This window comes from Heteronotia binoei, chromosome 11 (genome assembly GCF_032191835.1).
Source record: "Heteronotia binoei isolate CCM8104 ecotype False Entrance Well chromosome 11, APGP_CSIRO_Hbin_v1, whole genome shotgun sequence".
Classification (NCBI taxonomy): Eukaryota; Metazoa; Chordata; class Lepidosauria; order Squamata; family Gekkonidae; genus Heteronotia; species Heteronotia binoei.
Window position 1 is genome coordinate 48790304 of NC_083233.1, and position 22395 is coordinate 48812698.

General features: G+C 43.7%; 1 protein-coding gene across 4 annotated transcripts in view; it reads left to right on the forward strand.

The window, feature by feature from the left end:
* The window catches only part of LOC132579423 (gamma-aminobutyric acid receptor subunit gamma-4), a 65233-nt gene extending 45677 nt beyond the window's left edge, over nt 1-19556 (forward strand). For 3 of the 4 annotated variants that reach the window (XM_060249759.1, XM_060249762.1, XM_060249761.1), the window contains 6 exons: nt 4000-4220; nt 4739-4821; nt 11557-11694; nt 15546-15698; nt 18386-18588; nt 19229-19556. In XM_060249759.1, coding sequence (XP_060105742.1) covers nt 4000-4220; nt 4739-4821; nt 11557-11694; nt 15546-15698; nt 18386-18588; nt 19229-19522 — 1092 coding nt within the window. In that variant the 3' untranslated portion in view covers nt 19523-19556. The remainder of the gene's footprint in view (nt 1-3999; nt 4221-4738; nt 4822-11556; nt 11695-15545; nt 15699-18385; nt 18589-19228) is intronic. The other variant, XM_060249760.1, reaches the window with a different exon arrangement.
* The last annotated feature ends 2839 nt before the right edge of the window (nt 19557-22395 follow it).

Consider the following 22395-nt stretch of genomic DNA (forward strand, 5'->3'; position numbering starts at 1 on the left):
ATAGAAGGATACTTGATTTGGAAATTCCTAGTGTCTTGTGATTGTCCCCACCCCTGTAGCAGCCATTTTGTGATTGGCCCTGCTCCCTGTGAGTTATTTTGTGGTGGTATCAAACCTCAAAATTTCAAAAATGCCCTCAGATTCAACAAGGTTAGGGACCCCTGATCTAAACCACTCAGGATTATATTCCTCAAAAATTACCATAGCCTTTATAATATTCAGCTAGTGAGAACGTTGATCTCCATGGAGCCGAGATAAGTAAGCTGCTAATGGTAAGAAGAGAGGACGTGGGCAAATTGCCCATTGTGGTAGGCACTAGGCAGCCTTCCTCCCCACAAAGAATGACACCCCCCTCAGACACGCACATATATACATACACACAGTGCACAGCAGTTCCCCCAGGCAATGATTCTTTAGTTAACAAGATGAAGTCAAAACTTTCAGCTTGTCAGAATTTCTCAGTTACAGAAAATGATTTGGCACACTAACGCTGAAGTAATTCAAAAAAATCATCTTCCCCTCACACATTCCTTCCTGAGTATGCCCAGAATCTCAGTCATATTCCCTCAACGTGTGATTTGGCTCCCAAAGATTGTCTGGCCATAGCTGGTCTCTGGTTTCATTTTAGTGCCTCTCAGCTTTCTCATTGGCTGCCAAACTCAGTACTAGAGGAAAGTGAGTGGATGTTCCACTTCTAACAAGCATAAAGATAGTTTCAAGAAGCGGGAAGAGTGGTTTCTCCCGACTGAAAATAGAAAAGCATATTAAAGTATCTCTGGTTTGACAACATCCTTTTTTCACACATACGTCCAGTAAATAAACACTTTTCCCCAGTGCTTATCCTTCTACTACCTATCCTATCCTTAAAACTCTGTAGGAATGTACAAAGATATATTTTTGTCTTGTCATTTTGTGCCAATGTTTGTTATTGGTGTTCCAGAGTATGATATTTGTATGATATATCATTTCAGGGCTGGTCCAAGGGTTTTTGGTGCCATAGGCAGCTCATTACTCTGACTTTGTCCTCGCATGATGTCAGTGCACACAGAACTGCCACACACACACATCGCTGTGACCTGGATGCACATGGAGCCAGGCAGGAAAGAAACCACTTCTACCACCAATAGCTATGCTGCATGAAGCTGGTGGCTTCCTGCCCTTCCTCCCTCTGTTGGGAAGGTGGGCCTGGGGCAGGCTAGAGGGAGGGGGAGGCCAGCCAGCATGGTCACCCTAGCCTCCAGCACCACAGCTGATTATATAGTGCACCTGGGTGGCAGTGCTGCAGCTTGTGATGTTCTCCTGGGCTGCCTCTTCCACAGCTGATACGGCCCTGGCTAGGATCTGTCCTGAGCCTCTTTTGACAACCACACCCTCGTGTCATAGGCAATCACCTACATCTGTCTCATGGATGGGCCAGCACTGTATCATTTATATACAGTTTACAAAAATGTAGGCATCAGCTTTAACTTTTGTTCAAGTTTAGTTAAATGTCTTAAATACAGTTGGGGAAAAAGAGAACTGCAGTTTCATGCCAAGCATGACAACTCATGTAAGAAAGCGGGATTTTTTTAAACAAAGCGAGTGTTCACAAAAATTAGCGATATCCCTAGTACTTTGCTATACTCCCACTAGTATGAGTACCATCTTTTCCTTTCCATGCTTTTTTTTTTCAAATTAAAGGTTTTATTGAATTTCAGTTATAGGGAAGGGGAAAGGGAAGGTCTTACAGGGAAATATGGGGAAACAGGGTAGGAGGAAGAGGACAAGCACCTTTCTTGATTACATTTTCTTTCTCATTCATACATCTGATTCAATCATCATTCCATCTATATATTGTTTACAGTTAGTATTTTCTATTTTGTCTCTTATAACATTTCTACCTCTCTATAATTCTTATTTTGGCTTACAAATACACATTTCTTATAATTGCATCATCTTATTCAATGTATTATACCGTACTCATTCCTTATCTTATATATTTTTTATGTACAAATATATATCTTCTTAGTTGTCTCAATTTTCATACTGCACCTAACCAATCATACAGTAGTTGCCAAATCTTATTGTCTTGTACATTTCCTTCTCGTAATTTTGCAGAAAGCAAGTCCATTTCAGCTGTTTCTAAAAGTTTCTGAACAAAATCTTTAGGTATTTTTTGCGTTTTCTACTGTTTTGCATATATTTTTCTTGCTGCAGTTACTGCATGAATCAAGAATTTGATTATCAATTTGGGAAGCGAATCTTGGCAAATATTCAACAAGTACATCTCAGGTTTAGACTGCAAATTAGTCTTTAAAATTTTCTGTAGACAACTGTGAATTTGTTTCCAATAATTTTTTGCTAAGTCACAGTACTGCCACATATGATAAAATGATCCTTTCGATTTTTGACACTTCCAATACTCTTTTGAAACATTTGAGTGCATCTTCGCCAGTTTGTCTGGTGTAATATACCATCTATAAAACATCTTATAGAAATTTTCTTTGAAAGTAACTGATCTCGTAATCTTAATATTTTCTTTCCATACTCTTTCCCAGGTAGCTAAATCAATATTATAACCGATATTTTGTGCCCATTTCACTATATTGTCTTTTACTATTTCATCCTACATTTTCATAGTTAATAGATAATTATACATTTTTTAAATCATTTTTTCTTCTGGTCCTGTTATAATTTGGTCAAATTCATTTTTCTGTTTTGCAAATCCCATTCTTTGTCTTTCATATATCTAGATTTTAATTATATTTTCATCCACCAATCTAGCGTTTTTCCTTTCCATGCTTATTGGGGGAGTGAGAAGGGCTCCACAGTTGTCATAAGCCTCAGGTCCTTGTCTCTATCTGAACATGCAGAGCAGGGTCCAAAGATGCTGGGATCCAGTTCCCATGGTTCCCAATGTCCCTGCCACAGCAGCATCTAGGACACGGGGTCTGTTATCCCCCAGGAGGTTTCCATACATAGGAAGGCTTGTGCAGTTTCTCCATTTCTAGTACAGCTGTTGATAAAACACAGCAGCAATGGGGCTTCCACATTGCACGTATCCCTGAAGTTTCCCTGCTCTTGTTCCCCAGCAGCAAACTCCCTCCCCTAGGCAACAATTTTTTTAAACCAATGAGCACTAGAATATTGCTATGTAGATCTAAGGTTATAACTATAGATGCAACCGATACTTTGAATTTACAGCTTTCATTTTTTTAAAAAAATAGCCTCTATCCCTTTCCATTGCAGAGATATTCCCTTATATCTCTGCAAGGGAAGGGGCTAAAGGGAAGGGAGAAAACAGCTACCTCAGTGTCAGGGAAAATGGCCACCACATGAGCAAGAATTTACCGCAGTCTTTCCCAGAACTTTGGAGCAAGGCAGGCTTAAGAAAGACTGGGAAAAAGCAGGAGAAGCCACAGAATGCACCATGGTGCTGTGAGGAAGCAGGGGGGAAAAGTCCCAATAGCATTGTATTGGTGGCTAGAGTTGCCAGCTCCAGGTTGATAAATCCCTGGAGTTTGGGAGGTACTGCCTAAGAAGGTCAGAGATAAGGGAGGAGAAGGGGGCTCAGCAAGAGATGGGATTTCATAGAGTTTGCCTCTGAATTTGCCATTTCCTCCAAGGGACCTGGTGTTTGTATTCTGGAGAAGTTTAATTCTAGGAGAACTCCAGGTCCCACCTGAAGGCAACCCTACCTACAGAAAAATAGCCTCCATGTGGAAATGGCTCAGATGCTCACTATGCTGTGAGGTAAGGAAGAAGGTACTAGGGAGTCAGAAGCAATATAAAATAGGCATCTCTGATTGGTCCAACTCCTGGAGGGGATCTGGACTCAACTCAGAGTGGATCTAGGTATGGATGCATTCAGTTGGGTGCTTGAATTCCTTCCTTCCCTGCCCCTCCCTGTCCCATCACTTCCTGGTTGTGATGCCTTATTCTAAATCTCCTGCCTCACATGCTGAATTGAGATCAGTGCCAGGACACTCCTGAATATCTCCTCTTTTGCATCCTTCCTAGGAATACACCATCGACATCTTCTTTGCTCAAACATGGTATGACCGGCGCCTTCGTTTTAACAGCACTCTCAAAGCTCTTACCCTCAACACCAACATGGTGAGCAGGATTTGGATCCCAGACACCTTTTTCAGGAACTCCAAGAGGGCTGACTCCCACTGGATTACCACCCCTAATCAACTCCTCCGGATCTGGAATGATGGGAAAGTCCTCTACACACTCAGGTGCCTTCCAACTCTTTCAGGGGGGAGAGGGCAAGGAGGCAACCAAAAGTGGGGCTATGTTCCTCTCCAAGCTTGAGAAAGATGAGTGTATGCCATCCTGTCCCTGATGGGATGCTGCTTGGCCCCACCCACCCCATACAGAAAACATCTGCGCAGTTTGGTCCTGAAGAACTGAGTCACTACCCATGGCTTGACGTTCCCGGTTAATGCAGAAGGAAGAGAGATAGTTTCAAACCATTACAGAAAGCACCATGGGCTAGTGTCTGAATGCAGGAGAGGGCATCCAGGTTCAGAAAGAAAGAAAGAAACCTGGAGATCATCTCAGTCAGTTCTGGGGGTGGAGTTTGGTGACCTCAGACCCTCAGGTGGTTCCCTGCTCTTAGTTTCATTCTCCTATTGAAGATGAAAAACATTGCTGCAGAAGGATATGTCTGAGCTACTGCAGCGTAGCCAAGGTGAGTTGCTCAGCTGCAATTGTGGTCACGCTAACGTTCAGCCTCCCATCTCTCCTCCTCTAGGTTAACAATTGAAGCTGAATGTCTGCTTCAGCTGCAGAATTTCCCCATGGACACGCACTCCTGCCCTCTCATTTTCTCCAGTTGTGAGTACTGATCACACAGATGCCATGACAGGATAAAGGGACCGAGGAGGAGAGTGGCGAGAAGGGAAGGAAGGTGGTGAAGGAGACAAGGGAAGCCCGGCCTGATTCTGTTTTGCAAACCCTGGCACTTTCAACTATTTGGGTTTGGATTGGAGTGCAAAGGGTGGATTTGTAGGGAACCAGGATGAAGGGAGGGAGGTTTGTGTGAGGAGGCAGGGGAGAAAGAGCTCACTATAGTCTCCTTGAGTAACATTCACATGTACATTTCCAAACCTTTGTCTACAGCAGTGTATTCTAGAAGCTTGGTGTTGTTGAGCGAGAGAACAGAGAGATTTTCAGAAAGCTCCCCCCCCCCCAACACCCAGGTGCTAGAATAACAGATCCAAATGTTTCTGAATATTACTGATGAAGATTAATTCTAAGAATGACTTTAAAGCAGTGCGAGTCAGGGCTTGAGCATGTATTTAAACTTGGATTTGCCACAGTCACACAGAAAGCAAAGTATGTACATGAAAGTCAGTTTGCTTTTAAATTGGGTCTCTCTACACCTTGATTTCTGAATAGTTGCAGCAGTCTTGGCTTAAGTACATAGCTCTCTTGACACATTTAGTTTAGCCCTCAGTGGTGAAGAATTGAGGTTGATGTGGAAGAACATTGGCCAAAGGCCATTTAAGGAGTGCTGTGGAGGCTCTCTTGCTCTGAATGCTGGGAACATTCCACAGGTTGACTATAACTCCAGAGCTTTGCAAAGAATCACCCACACTACATTCCCTGTGGCACTGCAGTGGAACAGGGGCCCAAGTTCTAGGTCAATTTCATCTGCAAGCTCCAGCAAAGAGTCCAGTTTTTCTCTGGAGCAGACGGGAAGCTCCTAAGGAGACTTTTAGATCAGAATCTTCAGGGTTCGCTACCACTCAGGCGCATCCATCTTTGGAAGCGGACTGATAAGTCTTGTCCATTCCATCTCTGCCCACTGATGCCATTCCTCTTGCCCAGTTCCCCCTCTGTAGAAACCGCATGCACTCCCAGATGCCACATCTTCAAGAGAGTGACACCCCCCCCCTTCCTGCCCTCTCCCAGTTCCCACTAATAACTTCAGAGGCTATCTAGAAGCTTTGGAGTTGACTAGCAGCTAGAAAAGGGTGTCATTTCTGCCCATTATAATGAAACAGACTAAGCCCCCTGTCTGATTGCTTGCTTGCTTGCTTTCTGAATGGCACGCAAGTTGCTTGCTGCTGTTTGCTGGACTCCACCAGCAAGTAGTCCTGGAGCTTGTCTTCCCAGTTTCTGTCACTGCCACTGATTCTGCTCTGTGGTCAGCACAATCACTTTCCTCTGCCTACCACCCACGTGGCTCCCAAGAACCTCCCATCTCTGCAGCTTGGCTAATTAATGGTACACGCTACGCATGCTTGGCAATTAATTAGAAACATAGCTTAGCGATGCTGTGAGGTCTCTCCTTTCCCCCGAGGAACTATCATATAGGCATCAAGATCACTGCTTCAAAATAGTTTTGACATTTTGTTTTACAAATACAGTCCGGATGCCAGATGAAACCACACTGGCAGCTTGCGAGACTCCCATTCCTGCTTCAGGCAGGCATCTGCCTCTTCCTCCTCCTCTCTTCCCCGCAAACCCAGGGAGAAGTGGGGGCAGGAGAGTGCAACGTGGACAGACCAAAACAGCAGCGCTCCAAGGAGTCTACCTCTTAGCCCTTGTGAATGGTCACGAGCTGACATATCGTTAGCTGAGGACTTCTATCTGATGCAGAGTCTGGCTTCAAGGCTGGTTTCTGCTGGCATGGCATCCTTGCCGTGCTTTTTCTGTCACTCGGGAATGGCTGTGGTCTTGAACAAGGGCCCTGTTTCTATGCACTGCTGGCCCTTGAGTTTCCTTCCTTGTGAGGAATCCAGGCTGATCTAGCAAAGCTCTTCTCATTGTGTTCTTTCACAGATGACTTACAAAAGGGCAGGTAAATGGACTTATTTTATTCATTAGCACAGTATTTTCATCACACTCTTCCCTCTAGTGAGGACCCAAAGGAGCTTGCAAAAAACACAATATAATTTAAACCAATTTAAAACTTTAAAGGGACACAGAACATCCTGGGTATAAAAACTTTAAAGGGACACAGAACATCCTGGGCCGATGTCCATCAGGTTAGTCCATAGAGGCTAAGGCTGTGGGTTGCAAGTTAGACTGCCAACTCCAGGCTGGGAAATTCCTGGAGATTTGAGGGGTAGAGTCGAGGGAGGATGGGGTTTGGGGAGAGGAGGGACTCAGTGGCATATAATGTTGAGTAAGTGTGAGCTAACGCACAGTTTTTTAGCCTCCGGCTCGCACATTTTTGTCTTAGCTCAGGAAAAGCGGCCCCTGAGCAAACTAATTTATGCAGTAGCTTGCAACTTTCATGCTAGTAGCTCTCGAAGTAAAATTTTTGCTCACAAGACTTCGCAGAGGGAGCACTGAATGCCATCCTCCAAACAGGGGAATTGATCTCTGCTGTCTGCAGATCAGTTGTATTGCTGTGAGATTTCCAGGCCCCTCCTGGAGGTTAGCCACTCTAGATGCAAGCCCAGGTAAGAGCTATAGGCCAAAAGCATTTAGGCTCTTACCCTTCAGCTTACACCCCTGGCCCCATCCAGGCTTTAAGTATCTGCAGAAGGAGAGAAAGAGAAACACTCCATCTAGGTTTTACAAACTGGCAGTTCTCCTTCCTGCTGAAAACTTATCTTGTTATTCACCAGACCTTGGATAACTCACCCCTATAAGGCCACATCCTGAAGTAACAAGCAAGGTAATTACCCTGGTTCTAGGAGTCTGTGTTATGTGCTTCTGAACACCAAGACCCTCTGCTTTCCGCTCTCAGGGTTCAATCAGTTTTCCATCAGCAGAACCAAACTTCCCTGCCTACCCCATACCTGCTGCAGCCTCCTGATCTCCACAAAATGTTTCTTCTGGGGGATAGGAAGTCTTGAGGAATTACACAAGGGAGATTAGCTGCAGGAAGGGGGAGCAGGTGGAAATTGCCAATTTAGTCTGGATCCATCCCTCAAGTTGCTAAAGGCTTCTCACAGCATAAGACTAGTGGTCTTCTAAAGCTTAAAAACATGGGGCACATTCATGAGCATGCTAACAAGCAAAATATCAGACGCACTTTAAACAATCAATCAGTATCTATTTAAGAAAACATGTACAGGTGAAGACTGAAGCACTGCATATTTTCCCCAATTAAAATTTCTTCTCCTCCATCTCAGGTTTCCTTTAAACCCCAGAAGAGAAAAAGGCACACTGTGGATGCCTGTTCTTTTCCCTGCCAGCACATAAAGTGGTCCTGAGTGCATTTCAGTGGTGCAAATAGTGGTGGGGAGGTAAACCCCCCTTCTCCAGCACATGGGCCCAATCCAGATTCCCACCCCCCCTTCTCTTAGCGTTTTAGGATCAAATTACCCATCTGGTGTTTCACATGGCTCAGAGAGGCTGAGCAACACTGCCTGTGTAGAGCCCCAGGTTTGATCTCTGCATGTCCAGTTAAACAATCAGAGAATGTGGGAGTTAAGAAAGACACTGCCTGAGACACTAGTTAACCTTACTGAGCCAGACAGACCAAACAACTTGGTAGCAGTTGTAATCCTAAATTCATGGGGAAGGGTGTTGTTTTTCCCAACCCACTGTTTTATGAAACAAAAAAAATGATAAATGGCTCTGTAAATCATTCAGACAAATTCAACAGCTCGACAATATATTATGCATTTCACACATGGGAGATAACAACAACAATTGTCTCCCCCATCTCCCTCCCCTGGAGTCCTGCGGATTGATAGCTGAGCATCTACAGTTGGCAACATCCACCAATTTTGTTCTTGGGGCTTTTCCAAAAAGGCTGCAGGCTGGAGAGGATTCTAATGAGACATGAAAAGAACCCCCAACATAGTGATGCACTCTTGGCTCCAGCTGCCTGTGGTCAAACAAAGGGAGGGATCTGAATCCAAGCTGAAACTCACAAGGGAGGGAATCCCTTGCAGTCAAATGAGTTCTCTCACATTAGGCTCTTGGGCTTGGATAACATTTAATATTTTTCAGCTTCCTGGTAAACAACCACTCCTGCCTCCTCCTAAAGAGCAAGGGGGTAAACTTAGAGGCCTAGATCAGTTAGGGACATGAGCCTCTCCCCACACACACACAACCTTGGTAGCTTAGCCACGCCACAGACATTCAGAAGCCTAAACTATTACTGATGTATTTTCTACAGCAGGGTAGAGAGTGGGACATGGGCTAAGGAAATAAAACATAATGGGAAGTGCCACCTTTCAGTGGCAAGTGGGGATGCAATGGGGACTTTTATATCTGCCCCTTCACTGTTTGATGCATCTTCTGTTGATGCTTTCCATGAAACAAGGCAGCTAGAGAGGGGACTGACAACTCCAATGCTAGAGGTATTTTAACAACAGGCCTTGAGGCCTGCCTTTGGCTGTGCAGCCCCTTCACATCCAGCTGATGTGCCTCTCAACTCATGATGAAGGGCTTACAGGAGACAGTCAGCCCCCATAAATGAAGCATTGCCCTGAGATTGTGAAACTCCAAATGAATCAAAATAGAACAGAATGTCTCAAGGAGGGTGCACAGACAGGATCTTTTCACTTGTCATCAGGATGGTTAGATATCAGTTGTGCTCCCCTTGCTTCTAGGTGGCATAGAAGTTTTCCTTTGTAATGGCACGTTGAATGTTTCTCCCAGGCAAAAAATGAAGTCTCTTGCCTTAGGTTCTTGTAGAAAGGACAGAGTGACAAGATGGTATAGAACAGGGGTCCCCAACCATGAAGCCTGCCAACATTTTTCCTGGTGTCTGCCAAGTGTTTATAGAAAGTGGTTGAGGCCTGCTGGGGCTTATGCCCAGCAAGGCTTCTGATTGGCTGTGCAGATTTTTTTAAAACTGTGGTGGAATTTTCGTGAGACTTAAAAATCCATGTATACATCCATTTTGTTCACTGTTAGAAACTTTGGTTCTCTCCCATGATACTCTACAGCATAGCTGCATTGTCTCAGTGCAATAGAACAGAGTAGAAGTCAAGTAGCACCTTTAAGACCAACAAAGTTTTATTCAAAATGTAAACTTCCATATGCATGCATACTTCTTCAGATGAGGGGATAGGCTACAGAGAGCTGAAATACATATAGCTGGTAGATCAAGAGTGTAAACTGATACAAAGCTAGGGTCAGATGGCAAAATAGTGTAATATTGGAAGACCATTTGGTCTATATAGCACTTTAATGCACTTCCAGAGCATTCAATGGGTGATCTCAAAGTAGCTCTTTTACTGCAAAGGAACTTCAAGAACAGAATGGAGAGAGAAATTGCTGAATTACAAATTATTATGAAACTTGGAACAAACACCTCCGGAGGACTGAACAGGGATATTGGTTTTTTATCTCATTACATATGCTAAACCCACTCTCACAGAGAATAGCTATATATCCACAGTATTCTTTTAGAATAGTGTATTAGAGTAATAGTTTTGTATTGACATACTCAAATAAGGAATATTGGCTGTTTATCTCATTATATATACTTAACCCATTTTCACTATATTTTAATGAATTATTTTTTCTAATGGCAAAATAGAATGATGTCTATAATTTATAGAATGATGTTAAAAAGTAAATTAGGTGGACAAGAACATCACTAGGAAATACATGTCCTTTTGTTTTACCTAGACTTGTAGCAAAAACAATTAACAGGCAACTTTTATTATCTTTTATTGGTTTCCCACACAAATGTTATACAGACCAAATGGTCTTCCAGTATTACACTATTTTGCAATCTGACCTTAACTTTGTATCAGTTACACTCTTAACCCACCAGCTATATGTATTTTAGCTCACTGTACCCCATCCCCTCATTTGAAGAAGTATGCATGCATACGAAAGCTTACATTCGGAATAAAATTTTGTTGGTCTTAAAGGTTCTACTTGACTCCTACTCTTCTCTACTGCTTCAAACCAACACGGCTGCCCACTGGGATCTGTCTCAGTGCAAGTGACCTATGTCCTAGAATATAATTTATATTTTCAGTATCATTGGTACTAGCTTCAAAGCCTAAACATTAGATTAGGACCTCATGACATAGTATTTGTCTAAGAGTTTCTTGACCCACCAGTATAGATAATATATTTGAAGAAATGCCAGAGTAGTCTGACCCTCATAATATTGTTTTGACTAAGTCAAAGTTCATGCCTTACTGTATGATAGGGATTGGGTTTTATCAGATATGTCAGATGTTCATCACAGATCTGGCTGACAAATACATTAGCTCCTATGGATGGGAAAAGGTATTTAATATGTGATTTTATTCTTGTCCCTTGTTGTTCTGAACAAACAACTTATAGGTCTTGGGGCAGAGCAATCAGGAGGCATTCTTTAAAAAATAGTGCACGTTAATTGGGTATTTGTGTAATGTAATAAATGTTATATGATTAACAATAACTGCAACATGGTTTTAATTTTAATAAATAAAAGCATTCCTTTGGCAGCAGCTGCCACCACTGCACAAGACTCTTTTCTAGTTAGCTCTGCCCTCTGCAGCAGCCATTTTGTTGCTATGCCCACCATGCTGTGTCAGAATTCCAGAAGTTCCCTCAGGCTCAAAAAGGTTGGGGACCCCTGGTATAGAAGAGCACTATTACACTGGAAAGGGTCTGTGGCACTGAGCTTTCCTTGTTTCTAATCCCTTCTAGATGGCTATCCACGAGATGAAATAATATACCGCTGGAGAAGGTATTCCATTGAGGTCTCTGACCAGCGTACCTGGAGACTGTATCAGTTTGACTTCACAGGTCTGAGGAACACATCTGAAGTTCTCAGGACAGGTGCTGGTAAGGCATCATTCCAAATAAGGCAGGTGGTAACAGGATCTGTTGAGGGCTTTTCCGTTTGGATGGCAGAAGAATGATTAGGATATTGCCTCTGTGTGAAACCTGGACAGTGAAACAGAAGGGACTGGAGCACATTGGGGCCTTCTCAAAGAATTCTGGAGTATGTAGAGGCAGCCTTTCCCTGGACATGACTTAGAACTTTCTGAAAGCCATAGCCAACCTCTTTTGCTACAAAATAGTGTTCCTGTTTTTTCCTTCATAGCTGAGCCAGGAGACCCTTCATTCACCGGCTTAGGGCCTGTGACTTTTTACAATTCTTTTAAATGTGTTAATTGTTTTAAATGGTTTGTACACTGCATCTCCACTACATGTGCCCAAGGCAGTTCACAACAATAGAAAATCAATATAACAAAATAAATTAAATACCAACAAACACAAAAGCTCACTAGGCAAATTGAGAATTAACCAAAAATGAATGATACTAGCAACACTAAAAGGAGTAACTGGAAATAACCAGGGCTTTTTTTGTAGCAGGAACTCCTTTGCATATTAAGCCTTTTCTAGTTAGCTCTGCCCCCTACAGCAGCCATTTTGTAGCTGTGCCCACCATGCTATGTCAGAATTCCAGAAGTTCCCTCAGGCTCAAAAAGGTTGGGGACCCCTGGTATAGAAGAGCACTATTACACAGGAAAGGGTCTGTGGCATTGAGCTTTCCTTGTGTCTAATCCCTTCTAGATGGCTATCCACGAGATGAAATAATATACCGCTGGAGAAGGTATTCCATTGGAGAAGGTACTCCTGATGTAGCCGATCCTCCAAGAGCTCTTAGTGGAGGGTCTACTGTAAGCTCCAGGAGGATTGGCTACATCAGGGGTGTGTGGCCTAATATGCAAAAGAGTTCCTGCTACAAAAAAACCCCTGAAAATAACTAAATATAAACAGAAATCAAAACCATAATAATGCCAAAAGCAAAGTAACAGTGCAGGGGGAAGTATATTCACCAATCAGCTACAAGTCATCTGAAATAAAATCTTGACCTGGTGTTGAAAAATACCAAATGATGATGCCTATCACAGGGAAAGGGGGAGGGCATTCCATAATTGAGGAGCAACCGCTGATAGCTACCTAACTCATATCTGAAGACTGGGGGACATAAAAGGGCCTGATATAGACCATAGTGTCTTGGCAGCTAGCGAAAATCATAAGGCACTGATTTTCTATGTTGTCTGTTTTTTATAGAAAAAGCCCAGCAGGAACTCATTTGCATATTAGGCCACGCCCCCTGATGCCAAGCCAAACAGAACTGCATTCCTCTGTGTTCCTGCTAAAAAAATATCCTGTCTGCAGTCCAGAACAAGCAATCTAGATATTCCCTTCTTGAAACTCCAAACCATCTTCAAGAACAGGTCCACACAGACTGCACTGCACTAATCCAGCCTAGAGGTGACAAGAGCATGGATCACTGTGGCCAGGTCACTGGTGAACCAACCAGCAGAACTACATTACATATTAAATCTGAGTATCTAGACCAGTTATAAAGGCTGATCTAACATCTCCCCCACCCCACCCCACCGCAAAAAAAGCTGTTTCCTTTCTCCTTCAGAGGGAGTGCAATCCCAACCATATTAGGCTGTATCTCAACTATATGATCAGCACCTGTACCAGACAACAGTACTACAGTCTTATCTGGCTTGAGCTTCAGTTTATTGGACCTCTTCCAGCCTATTATCTTGCTTAGCCCATTATACAGAACATCCATCATCATTGCTGAGCCAGGTGGAAAGCACAGATAAAGCTGCTTGGTTATCTGTGTATCAATGACACGATTACTCTGGATGTTGTCTTCCAACTCTGTCATGTAGATGATAACCAGCATGGGTGAAATAATAATCAAGAAGAACACCATGCCATGATGCTGAACAAAACTCCCCAAGCCCCATCATCTGGAAAGCAACACAATCAACAAAATGGGATATTCAGTAACTATTGCATTATGATATTAAAAGACTGAACCATCAGAGAGGAGCATAACATAACATAAGAATTACATAATAGGATCCTACTTATAATATGCTATATGGAGCTGTAATGATTACGTCCCAATAATTTATCCAAGGAAGCTTCTAAAACCATTTTGTACTGTTCAGCCTTCTTAACCATGCAGAAAAGCTCTCTTGAATAGTTCAGTTTTGCATAGTTTGTGGAAGGCCAGAATCTCTATGGGCAGGCCATTCCATAAGGTGGAAGTCACAACAGAGAAAGCATGTGTACGAACAGTTGTTGATTTTGCCCATTTGTATGTTGGCACCTGCAGAAACTCCTGCTGGCATGAGCGCAGTTGTTATGGTGGAGCATAGAGAGATAAGTGGTCCCATAAATAAAGAGGGCCAAAACTATGAAGGGCTTTATATATGATAGCCAAAATCTTAAACCGAGCTCAGTAACAAATGGGAAACCAATGTAGAGTTTGCAGAATAGGAGTAACATGCATGCTCCGCTAATAGTCAAGCCATGGCATTCTGGACCAGTTGGAGTTTCCAAATAGATTTTGAGGGGAGACCAATGTATAGTGTATTACAGTAGTCTATCTTAATGTTACTGTGGCATGGATCCAGGTGGCCAGGTCAAGTTAACAAGGTACAGGGCCATTTTACAGGCTAGGTTGAGTTGGAAGAAAGCCCCTTTTCCAGTTGTGTTACCTTGTTTCTCCAGTAATATGATAGGCGTAGGGGTCAAGGACCAGTAATAACACCCCCACCCCCGTTGCCAGTTTTGGAAAGTGTTGTGTATGTGAACTGCAACATGTTATATAATGGTGTTCCTGCTTGGCTCATTGGAGCCTTTAGGCCTGAGCTTGGGGACTCAGGAACAATGGGCAGTAGGATCCAAATCCCTGCTGCCCTGCTCCAATCACAGGCCCCCTGCAGATTTGAATGATCCAATGGCGTGCTTGCGCGGGAACCAGGATGTGTATATAGTTGGCCCTGTGGGCCCAAGTCTCCAGTTTCAGAGTGCAGCCCTATACTATGCTGTACTGAAATAAAGAGCTATGATCACTACCACCTCGCCTCTTCCATGCATTGAACCCCCTATATTATGCAAAAGAACCCTGTATCTCTCCTGTGCCTAATGAACAAGCCATTTCCTGAGTGCTAAGGTAGTCCTGGAACAATCTGGGTCCATCAAATTTCTTAGTAGCTATTTCAGTGAGGAAACCTAATCTACACTGAAATTATGTATTGATTAATGTTTGTCCTTAATCTGCATTCATGACTAGCAGATTACAAATGTGGGTGCGGGTGCGTTTTTTTGTTTTTTAAACAAGCACATTTTAACTGGAGATGTTCTCTGAGTAAGGTCTTGTTTTCAACAGTCTTGATTCAGGCTATTCATGGGAAACGATTGCCTTAATCATAAATACTTCGCTGGTACAATGTAGCTAAGCAAAAATCCCCCCAAACCTCTGCAATTTCTTCTTTCAGAATCCTCAAGAATGCCACCTGGATGAAGATATTCTGATGTTTGGATAGGAGAAGTCTGCTAATACACCAAAATCATTTTTCAGAGGCAAAAGGATTTAGGAGACAGGAAGAAAACGAATGCAGGTGCAGATCTGGTGATAGGGATGACAAGTGTGCTGTGATGGTTCCTAAGCAGTGCAGCAGAGGCAGTGTCTTCCCTGTGGAGCTCTCTATTGTAATTGCTCCTCGTCTACGCCTGGCATATTTAAATCACTGAGCCTGCAACCTGTGTAAAAGTCAGGATGGACATCAAATTTAGGCAGAAGCTATTGTGACTAGATTCATTATGTGGCCTTTTCTGAGATGCCTGTCTTTCTGTGCTTTCCCCAGGAGAATACATGGTCATGACAGTGTCTTTTGACCTGAGCAGACGAATGGGCTATTTTGCTATCCAAACATACATCCCCTGCATCCTGACAGTTGTTTTGTCCTGGGTCTCCTTCTGGATCAAGAGAGACTCCACGCCTGCCAGGACATCTCTGGGTAAGGAAGGCATTTCTCTACATTTATTTGGAAAATATCCGTGTCCTTCTCCAGAGAACCTGTCCAAGAGAGCTACAAAACAGAACATAATACAAATATAAAACATCATAAAAGTTATTAATTACAACCCACCATTTAAATATTCAGCCAGAGTATAAAACGGCATAAAATAAAGCAGCCTAAAATGAGTGTTAAATGTTTCTCAGGCGATAGGAACAGACTATAAAGTGCTTTAAAAAATCAGTATTAATATTAAAATAAAATTAAAATTAATAAAATATAAAATATCTTTAAAAAAATAATTAAAAGTCGAGGTAAAATAAATGTTTTTGCCTGGCACCTAAAAGAAAGTAATGTAGTTGCCGGGAAAGACTGAAGGGGAATGGCATTCCATAACTGAGAGTCCAGTACTGAAAAAGCCCTGTCTGTAATCACCACCCACCCAAGGTCAGGGCACAGAGAGCGGAACTTGTAAAGAAGACTTTAGCTGGTGGGCAGGACTGTATGGGAAGAGGCAGTACTCTGGCCCCAAGCCTTAAAGGGCCTTAAAGTAAGAACCAGCACTTTAAATTGTGCCCAGAAGCAGATGGGCAGCCAGTGCAAATCAAGGTGATAAGGGTAATAATAATCACTGCATCCCACTCCTGACAGATACCTGGCTGCTGCCTTTTGGACCAGAGGACATTTCTGGGCATTTTCCAAAGGCAACCCCACATAGAATGCATTATCATACTCTAACCTGGATGTAATCAAAGCAAAGACCATTGTGGCCAGATCATACATTTTGAGGAAGGGCCACAGCTAGCTTTTCAGCCAAGGGGTATGTGCCATGGAGGACAGCTGAGCTTCCAGCCATAAGCTAGGATCCAACAGCACACCTTCCGGGGGAGTGCAACTCTCTCCAGGACAGGCTGACTCTGCATTCCTCAAGCAGATTTTCCATTGACCAATGGTAACTCAGTCTTGTCTGAACTGAGCTTCACTATCTTGGCAATCATCCATCCCATTACCTTCTCTAGGCTCCTGTTTGGGAGATTCAAGTGACTCGCCAGTTAAAAAGAAATAAAGCTGAGTGTCATCCACATATTGGTAGCACCTCACTCCAAGCTGAGAGAGAGTTAGCCCTCCCTCTTCACCAACCCAGGTGTCCGTGAAGCATACCAGAGTGACCTCCTCATTCAATATTAGATCCTGGATGGGGTAGGTCTTATTATAAACTGATCTGGTATTCAGCTGCAGCATTTTAAGGCTTGGTGGGTGACAGGAAGGAGGATGGAAGAAGAGATAGGCCATGGGCATAATTCTCATCTGGCTTGTCTTCCTTCCACAACTGTACCTCCGTTAGTCTACTAGTACCTTAACTATGCACCACTTCCCACCCACCTCAAAGTGCAGCTACTCAGTACAATAACATTCTCCATCAACCCTTATTATTGGAGTTATGTTTTTAATTAAATACCTATAAGAATTGCCCTTCACTTAAGCTAATTGAATATGGGATTTAGAAAGTAAATTGTGAAAGTTGGTTCCAAGGAAGTGAAGACCATTGGCAGGCCCAAAGGCTTGTGTAACGCAAAAAGATGTTGCTGTACAGACTTATGCACAATCTCCTGCAAACAGTCTTCTCACACTGTGGTCTGTCGGTCCAGGCACATTCCACAGTCCTTACTGTGAGTCCCTTGCAGTGTGTCTGGGCCATTCTAGCCAACCATTTGCTTCCAGGGCCCAGGGCTTTTTTTGTAGGAACTCATTTGCATTATTAGGCCACACCCCCTGACATCACCATTGTTTTGCATGGGGCTTTTTGTAGAAAAATCCCAGCCAGTCATAACTGCATTCCTGCTCCAAAAAAGTCCTACCAAGACCAAATCCCTGCCTCCCTTCTACATATTCAGGGACCTAAGTACATTAACTGGCAGTCCCAGCATGAACTCTTTTGATTCACCACAAAGTATAAATTCTAAGCCTTGTTGCCATTTAAGACAGTAAAGATTCAACTCAACCAGTTCAGTGATTTAACACCATTGTTCTCTAAATCCACTGAATACAATGTCTATAATAAAGGAACAGATTTGTAATTTTACAAGCAAAGCTGGTAGAATTTCCTCTAGATTCAATCTGTTATCAGAGTACCCCCTCTTTTTCACAATATAGTCTGGACCCAAGGATGCTAACAAGAACAAATGCAATACAAAAATCATCTATTAAAACAATTAAGACCCATCATTATAACAGATAATTAAAACACATAAGCTAAAGCTAACTTTTATATCTGCCTTTTATATTTTTTTATCTGCCCCATAAGCACTTTTAAATAGGCCTGTTTTGTAGCCTCACAGTAGTAAAACAACAACAGAAAAGGCCTGGGCCTAAGCCATAGCAGATCATATTCTTATAAAAAAAGAGGAGTGCTAGGAGACCATGTTGTGAAGAGTACAATTGTTGAGTAAGTTCATTTTGGGAGATGTGGTCCTTCACGCACAATCCCTTCTCTGTTTATGCTCATGCATACGCATAGACATTTTTCTGAATTCCCAAAAATTCCCAAAGGGCCACATCTCAGGTAGGTAAAGTCCCAACATCCACCTCCTTATTGAACTCAAAGAGAATCTTTTTTCCATTTGCTCAATTTGGAATTGCTAGGCAGTCCTTTGAACGTCAGCTAATGCATGTGGTTCCTCTCCCAGGTATCACTACTGTACTCACCATGACCACACTGAGTACCATCTCTCGCAAGCATCTACCCAGGGTCTCATACATCACAGCCATGGACCTGTTTGTCTCTGTGTGCTTCATCTTTGTCTTTGCTGCCCTCATTGAGTATGCCACACTCAACTACCTAGTGGGAAACAAGAAACCAGCAGAGCACAACAACAAGAAACCCAGGCTGGTGAGTATAAGAGTAATTGGAGATGCTGTCAAACAGAGCAGAGACACTGGATTCTACATCATGTTGAGCAGCACATGAGATCCCAGTGGTAGCCTTGGAGGGAACAGTTGACCCAGTATTTGGAATTTAGGGGGCAACTTTGTGACAGTGGATTGTGCTTATTAGCAGGGGGGAATTTGCAAGGTTTTTATCCATTTCATACCTCCTAGATATTTCCACTGAATCTCACACAAGCACTCCATTGTCCCCCATTCAACCCTCTCTTCCCACTGCAGAACAAGGCTTTGCATCTGAATTTCTAGAAATTCTCAATTGTGTAATCCCACCTCCCAGTGCTGAGCTACAGAGAGGCTGCCTCTGGTTCTCCCCATTGCTTTTTTTGCTGACAGGACATGGGCTTGTGCTGGATTGCATTTTGGGTCCCACGAACTCAGTTGAGCTTACTGAACAGGCGTTAGGTTTGTCTGGGTTTCCAGAGAACTGTGTTAGTGGGATATGCAGGATGAGACTCCTCCCCCTAAGCTATGCCTGCCAAATAGGTCCCTGAGTGCCAGTCGAACAGGCTGGGCAGCTTGGAGGATAGAGGCTGAGCTCTCTGTTTTTTCACTGCTTCTCTTACCCATCTTTTGTCCTGCTGCAGCCAGCCAGTCATGCTCACATGGTGCCCTCCTACACCACCATCAACATCAACAGCATCTTGCACTGGCCTCCAGAGGTAGAAGATGATGAGAGTGAAGAGCTGGGCTCCCCTTGTGCAGAAGGGAAGGAATGCCAGAGGTTCTTTTGCTGCATTGAGGACTGTCAAACAGGGATGTGGCGGGAGGGCCGAATTCGCATCCACATTTCCCGCCTGGACTCCTATTCCCGAGTTTTCTTTCCCACTGCCTTCCTGCTCTTCAATATTGTGTACTGGATCGCCTATCTCTATCTCTAGTTTCCGCAAATAAAGATTTTCAGAAAAGGAGAAATGTCTTGTCCATCTTTTTATCTCGATGCCCATTTTCAAACCCAAGGGGGCCAGAGGGTGGGGCCAGGAGTAATTATTGGGCCTGGCACCTTGTAACCAGAACCTGCACTTGACATATGAGACCATTTCTCCACAATCCTTTTAGCATGTCTTTTTTTCTTGTTGTTGGAGAAGCTTTTTGTGGTAAAGCAAACAGATCTCTGCAGTACATTTAAAATTATTGTACTGCAATATTCAGTTGGCTGTCCCCAGGTATCATCCAAATTATTTCCCCAACAAGTATAATGGGATTCGAGCAAGTTTGCCAGGCAAGAACTATTGCCTGCTGACATTCTCTGCAGATCCAGTGAAGGCAAAGAGGTGCGTAAGAGATGTCTGTGTTTCTCCCTTTACTGCAGGGGCAAATAAATGGGATACAGCAGAAGTCCTTACCAGGGTTGGGAAATGTGAAGCTCAGAATGAATCAGGGAAGAGCTTCCCGAAGGGTCAGATCCTGAGCTGGTGTAACCCGGGTGCTGCCACAGGCTTTCAACCTTACAAGCAGCTACTGTTTGCTCAGAGCTTCTTCCCATTAATATTTACTCATGAGGTAAATTGCAAATAAATGTTTTAAAGAGAACATACTTCGGGAGTGAATGTCACATTAAGGGGCTGTCACTGGAAGAGATGCGGGATGCAGAAAAGATGCTGACAGGGACAGCTGGTGCGTTGGGTCCTATTCTTAGAGAACAAATTCAGCCAAGACTAGAGATGAGTTCTGACACTGTTGAATATGATCTGAATAATGATATGTCATGTTTAATACATTCATAAATTTAGCCTTGCCTGCGTTCTGTGGAAGCACAGGGTGAGCTTAATTGCATGATGGCACAACATTTGGCTAAGGATTTCCTAATGGGGCCAAGCCAGGATGCAGGCTGCAAGGCAAACCAGTCCTTCCTTCTTTCATTGAACTGCTGAAAGGAAGGCTGGGCCAAGATTTCCCATCTGTTTACTGACTGGATTGGGAATAGAAGATTCTTCATCAGTGAGGAATGAGAATGGGTTCACTCTTCTGTTCCCCTGTCAGGCCAGGCTGTAAAGCTTTCTGATGTTAGGAGATCAGGAATGGTCCTGCTGCCTGCATAATTTCAGCCTTATAACCTTCTGAGGTCTCCTTGGTCAAATAGGTCCCTACGGAGAACTGGAGATTTCTTTAACCTCGGGAGGACCAAGGGAGAACCACATCACCCCTGGAGGGCATCCAGCAGCAAGCAGTTATCGCAATGTCCTGATGATAAGCCCAGTTCCCAGGAGAGCTTCCAGTTAGAAATGCAGCACTGAGGGCCCAACTAGACCATATGTATGACAGATATCGAGTCTTTTCCCCCTCCCACTTGCAATCATGTGACTTAAAAGAACTAATGTTTTCAAGGACTTGAGAACCTCAATCAGCTTGAGAGCATGGCAACCGGGAGGGGCTTCAGGCTTCCCTCCTGTGCCAAATTCTGAAGCTGAACAACTGTTGATGTGAGGCAAACAGCCATTTCATCCATGCTTCCAAGCCAATTCAGGTCCTAGAGTGCTTGAGAATGTTACTTCCCCAAGACATTAAGTAGAATTGTAAGCCAGGACTAGGGTTGACCTAGCCCTATACTGGCAAACTCTAGGAGCTCTGAGGTACCATTGCTGATGTGGCTACATTACTTCCAGGAGATCACCTTAGAGACTGGAGAAATCCCTAGAGTGTTGCAGCTGAGGCAACCAGAAGGAATGTGACCTTGTCATGTCTGCAACATCATCGCCTTCCCCATTTTCTCCTACTGCTTAATTGTGAGTAGATTGGAGTAGGAGATTGCCTTAGTCAGGCCCCCAACCCTGTATATGTCAGATGTATCATCTAGTTTGGCTAGGGTTGCCAGACCTCCTGGTTGAGGTGGAGGTCCCCCACTGCCAGGCCCCACCCACCCCCACCACTGATCAGCCAGCCAGCAAGGGGAACTTACCCTGAAAAAGAGGGAGGCCCAGCCGATGTGCAGCAACTTGTCTATATTACTGCCCATGTTTCCCAAAAGTGACATCATGATGTCATGGGTGTCAGGGTATTTTTGGGGGAGGGGGGAACACTGTGATAGAAGTCAAATTTACCCTAGAGTTTTTGCCCAAATACCAGAATGTCACCTCAATGTCACCACATGATGAGTCAACACTTCCAGTTCACTTTGGAAGTGATATGAACACATTGCTGGAGCATGGAAAAGGCTTCCCTCCAGCTCCCAGTTGCCAAGAAGGATCTGACAATCTTAACACACACTCTGGCAGGGTATCTATATCACAGGCAAAAAGTTGCCAGCCCCCAGGTCTGGCCTGGAGTTCTTTCAGAATTAGAACTGATATCTATACTATAGAACTCAGTTCCCTTGCAGGAAATGGCAACTTTGGAGGGTGAAATCTGTGGCATCAAACCCTCGCTGAGTTCCATCCCCTCCACAAGTTCTACCCCCAAATCTCTAGGAATTCCCCAAGCCAGAGTTGACAACCCTACTTCTTAGTGAGGCAAGAGCTGCTCACTATGTGGGGTCTTGTCAAGCAGCTGCGTGAGATTAAAATTGCCAAACACTTACCTGAAGTGGGGTTGCCAACAGGCCTGGTGGGGAGGGGAAGTTCTTTCTCTTTAATAGAGGTTTGATGTGTGGAATTGGGCAGTAGATGCTTTTTATGGCATGGATTACATACTATTAAGTCGCTGTTTAAAAGATAGGAAATTTTCTCCTGCTGGCCTGTTGGCATCCTTCTCAATCGCAGCAGAAAAAAGTGGGTACCACATAGAGAAGACAGTGGGCCTCCCATTTCACCACAAA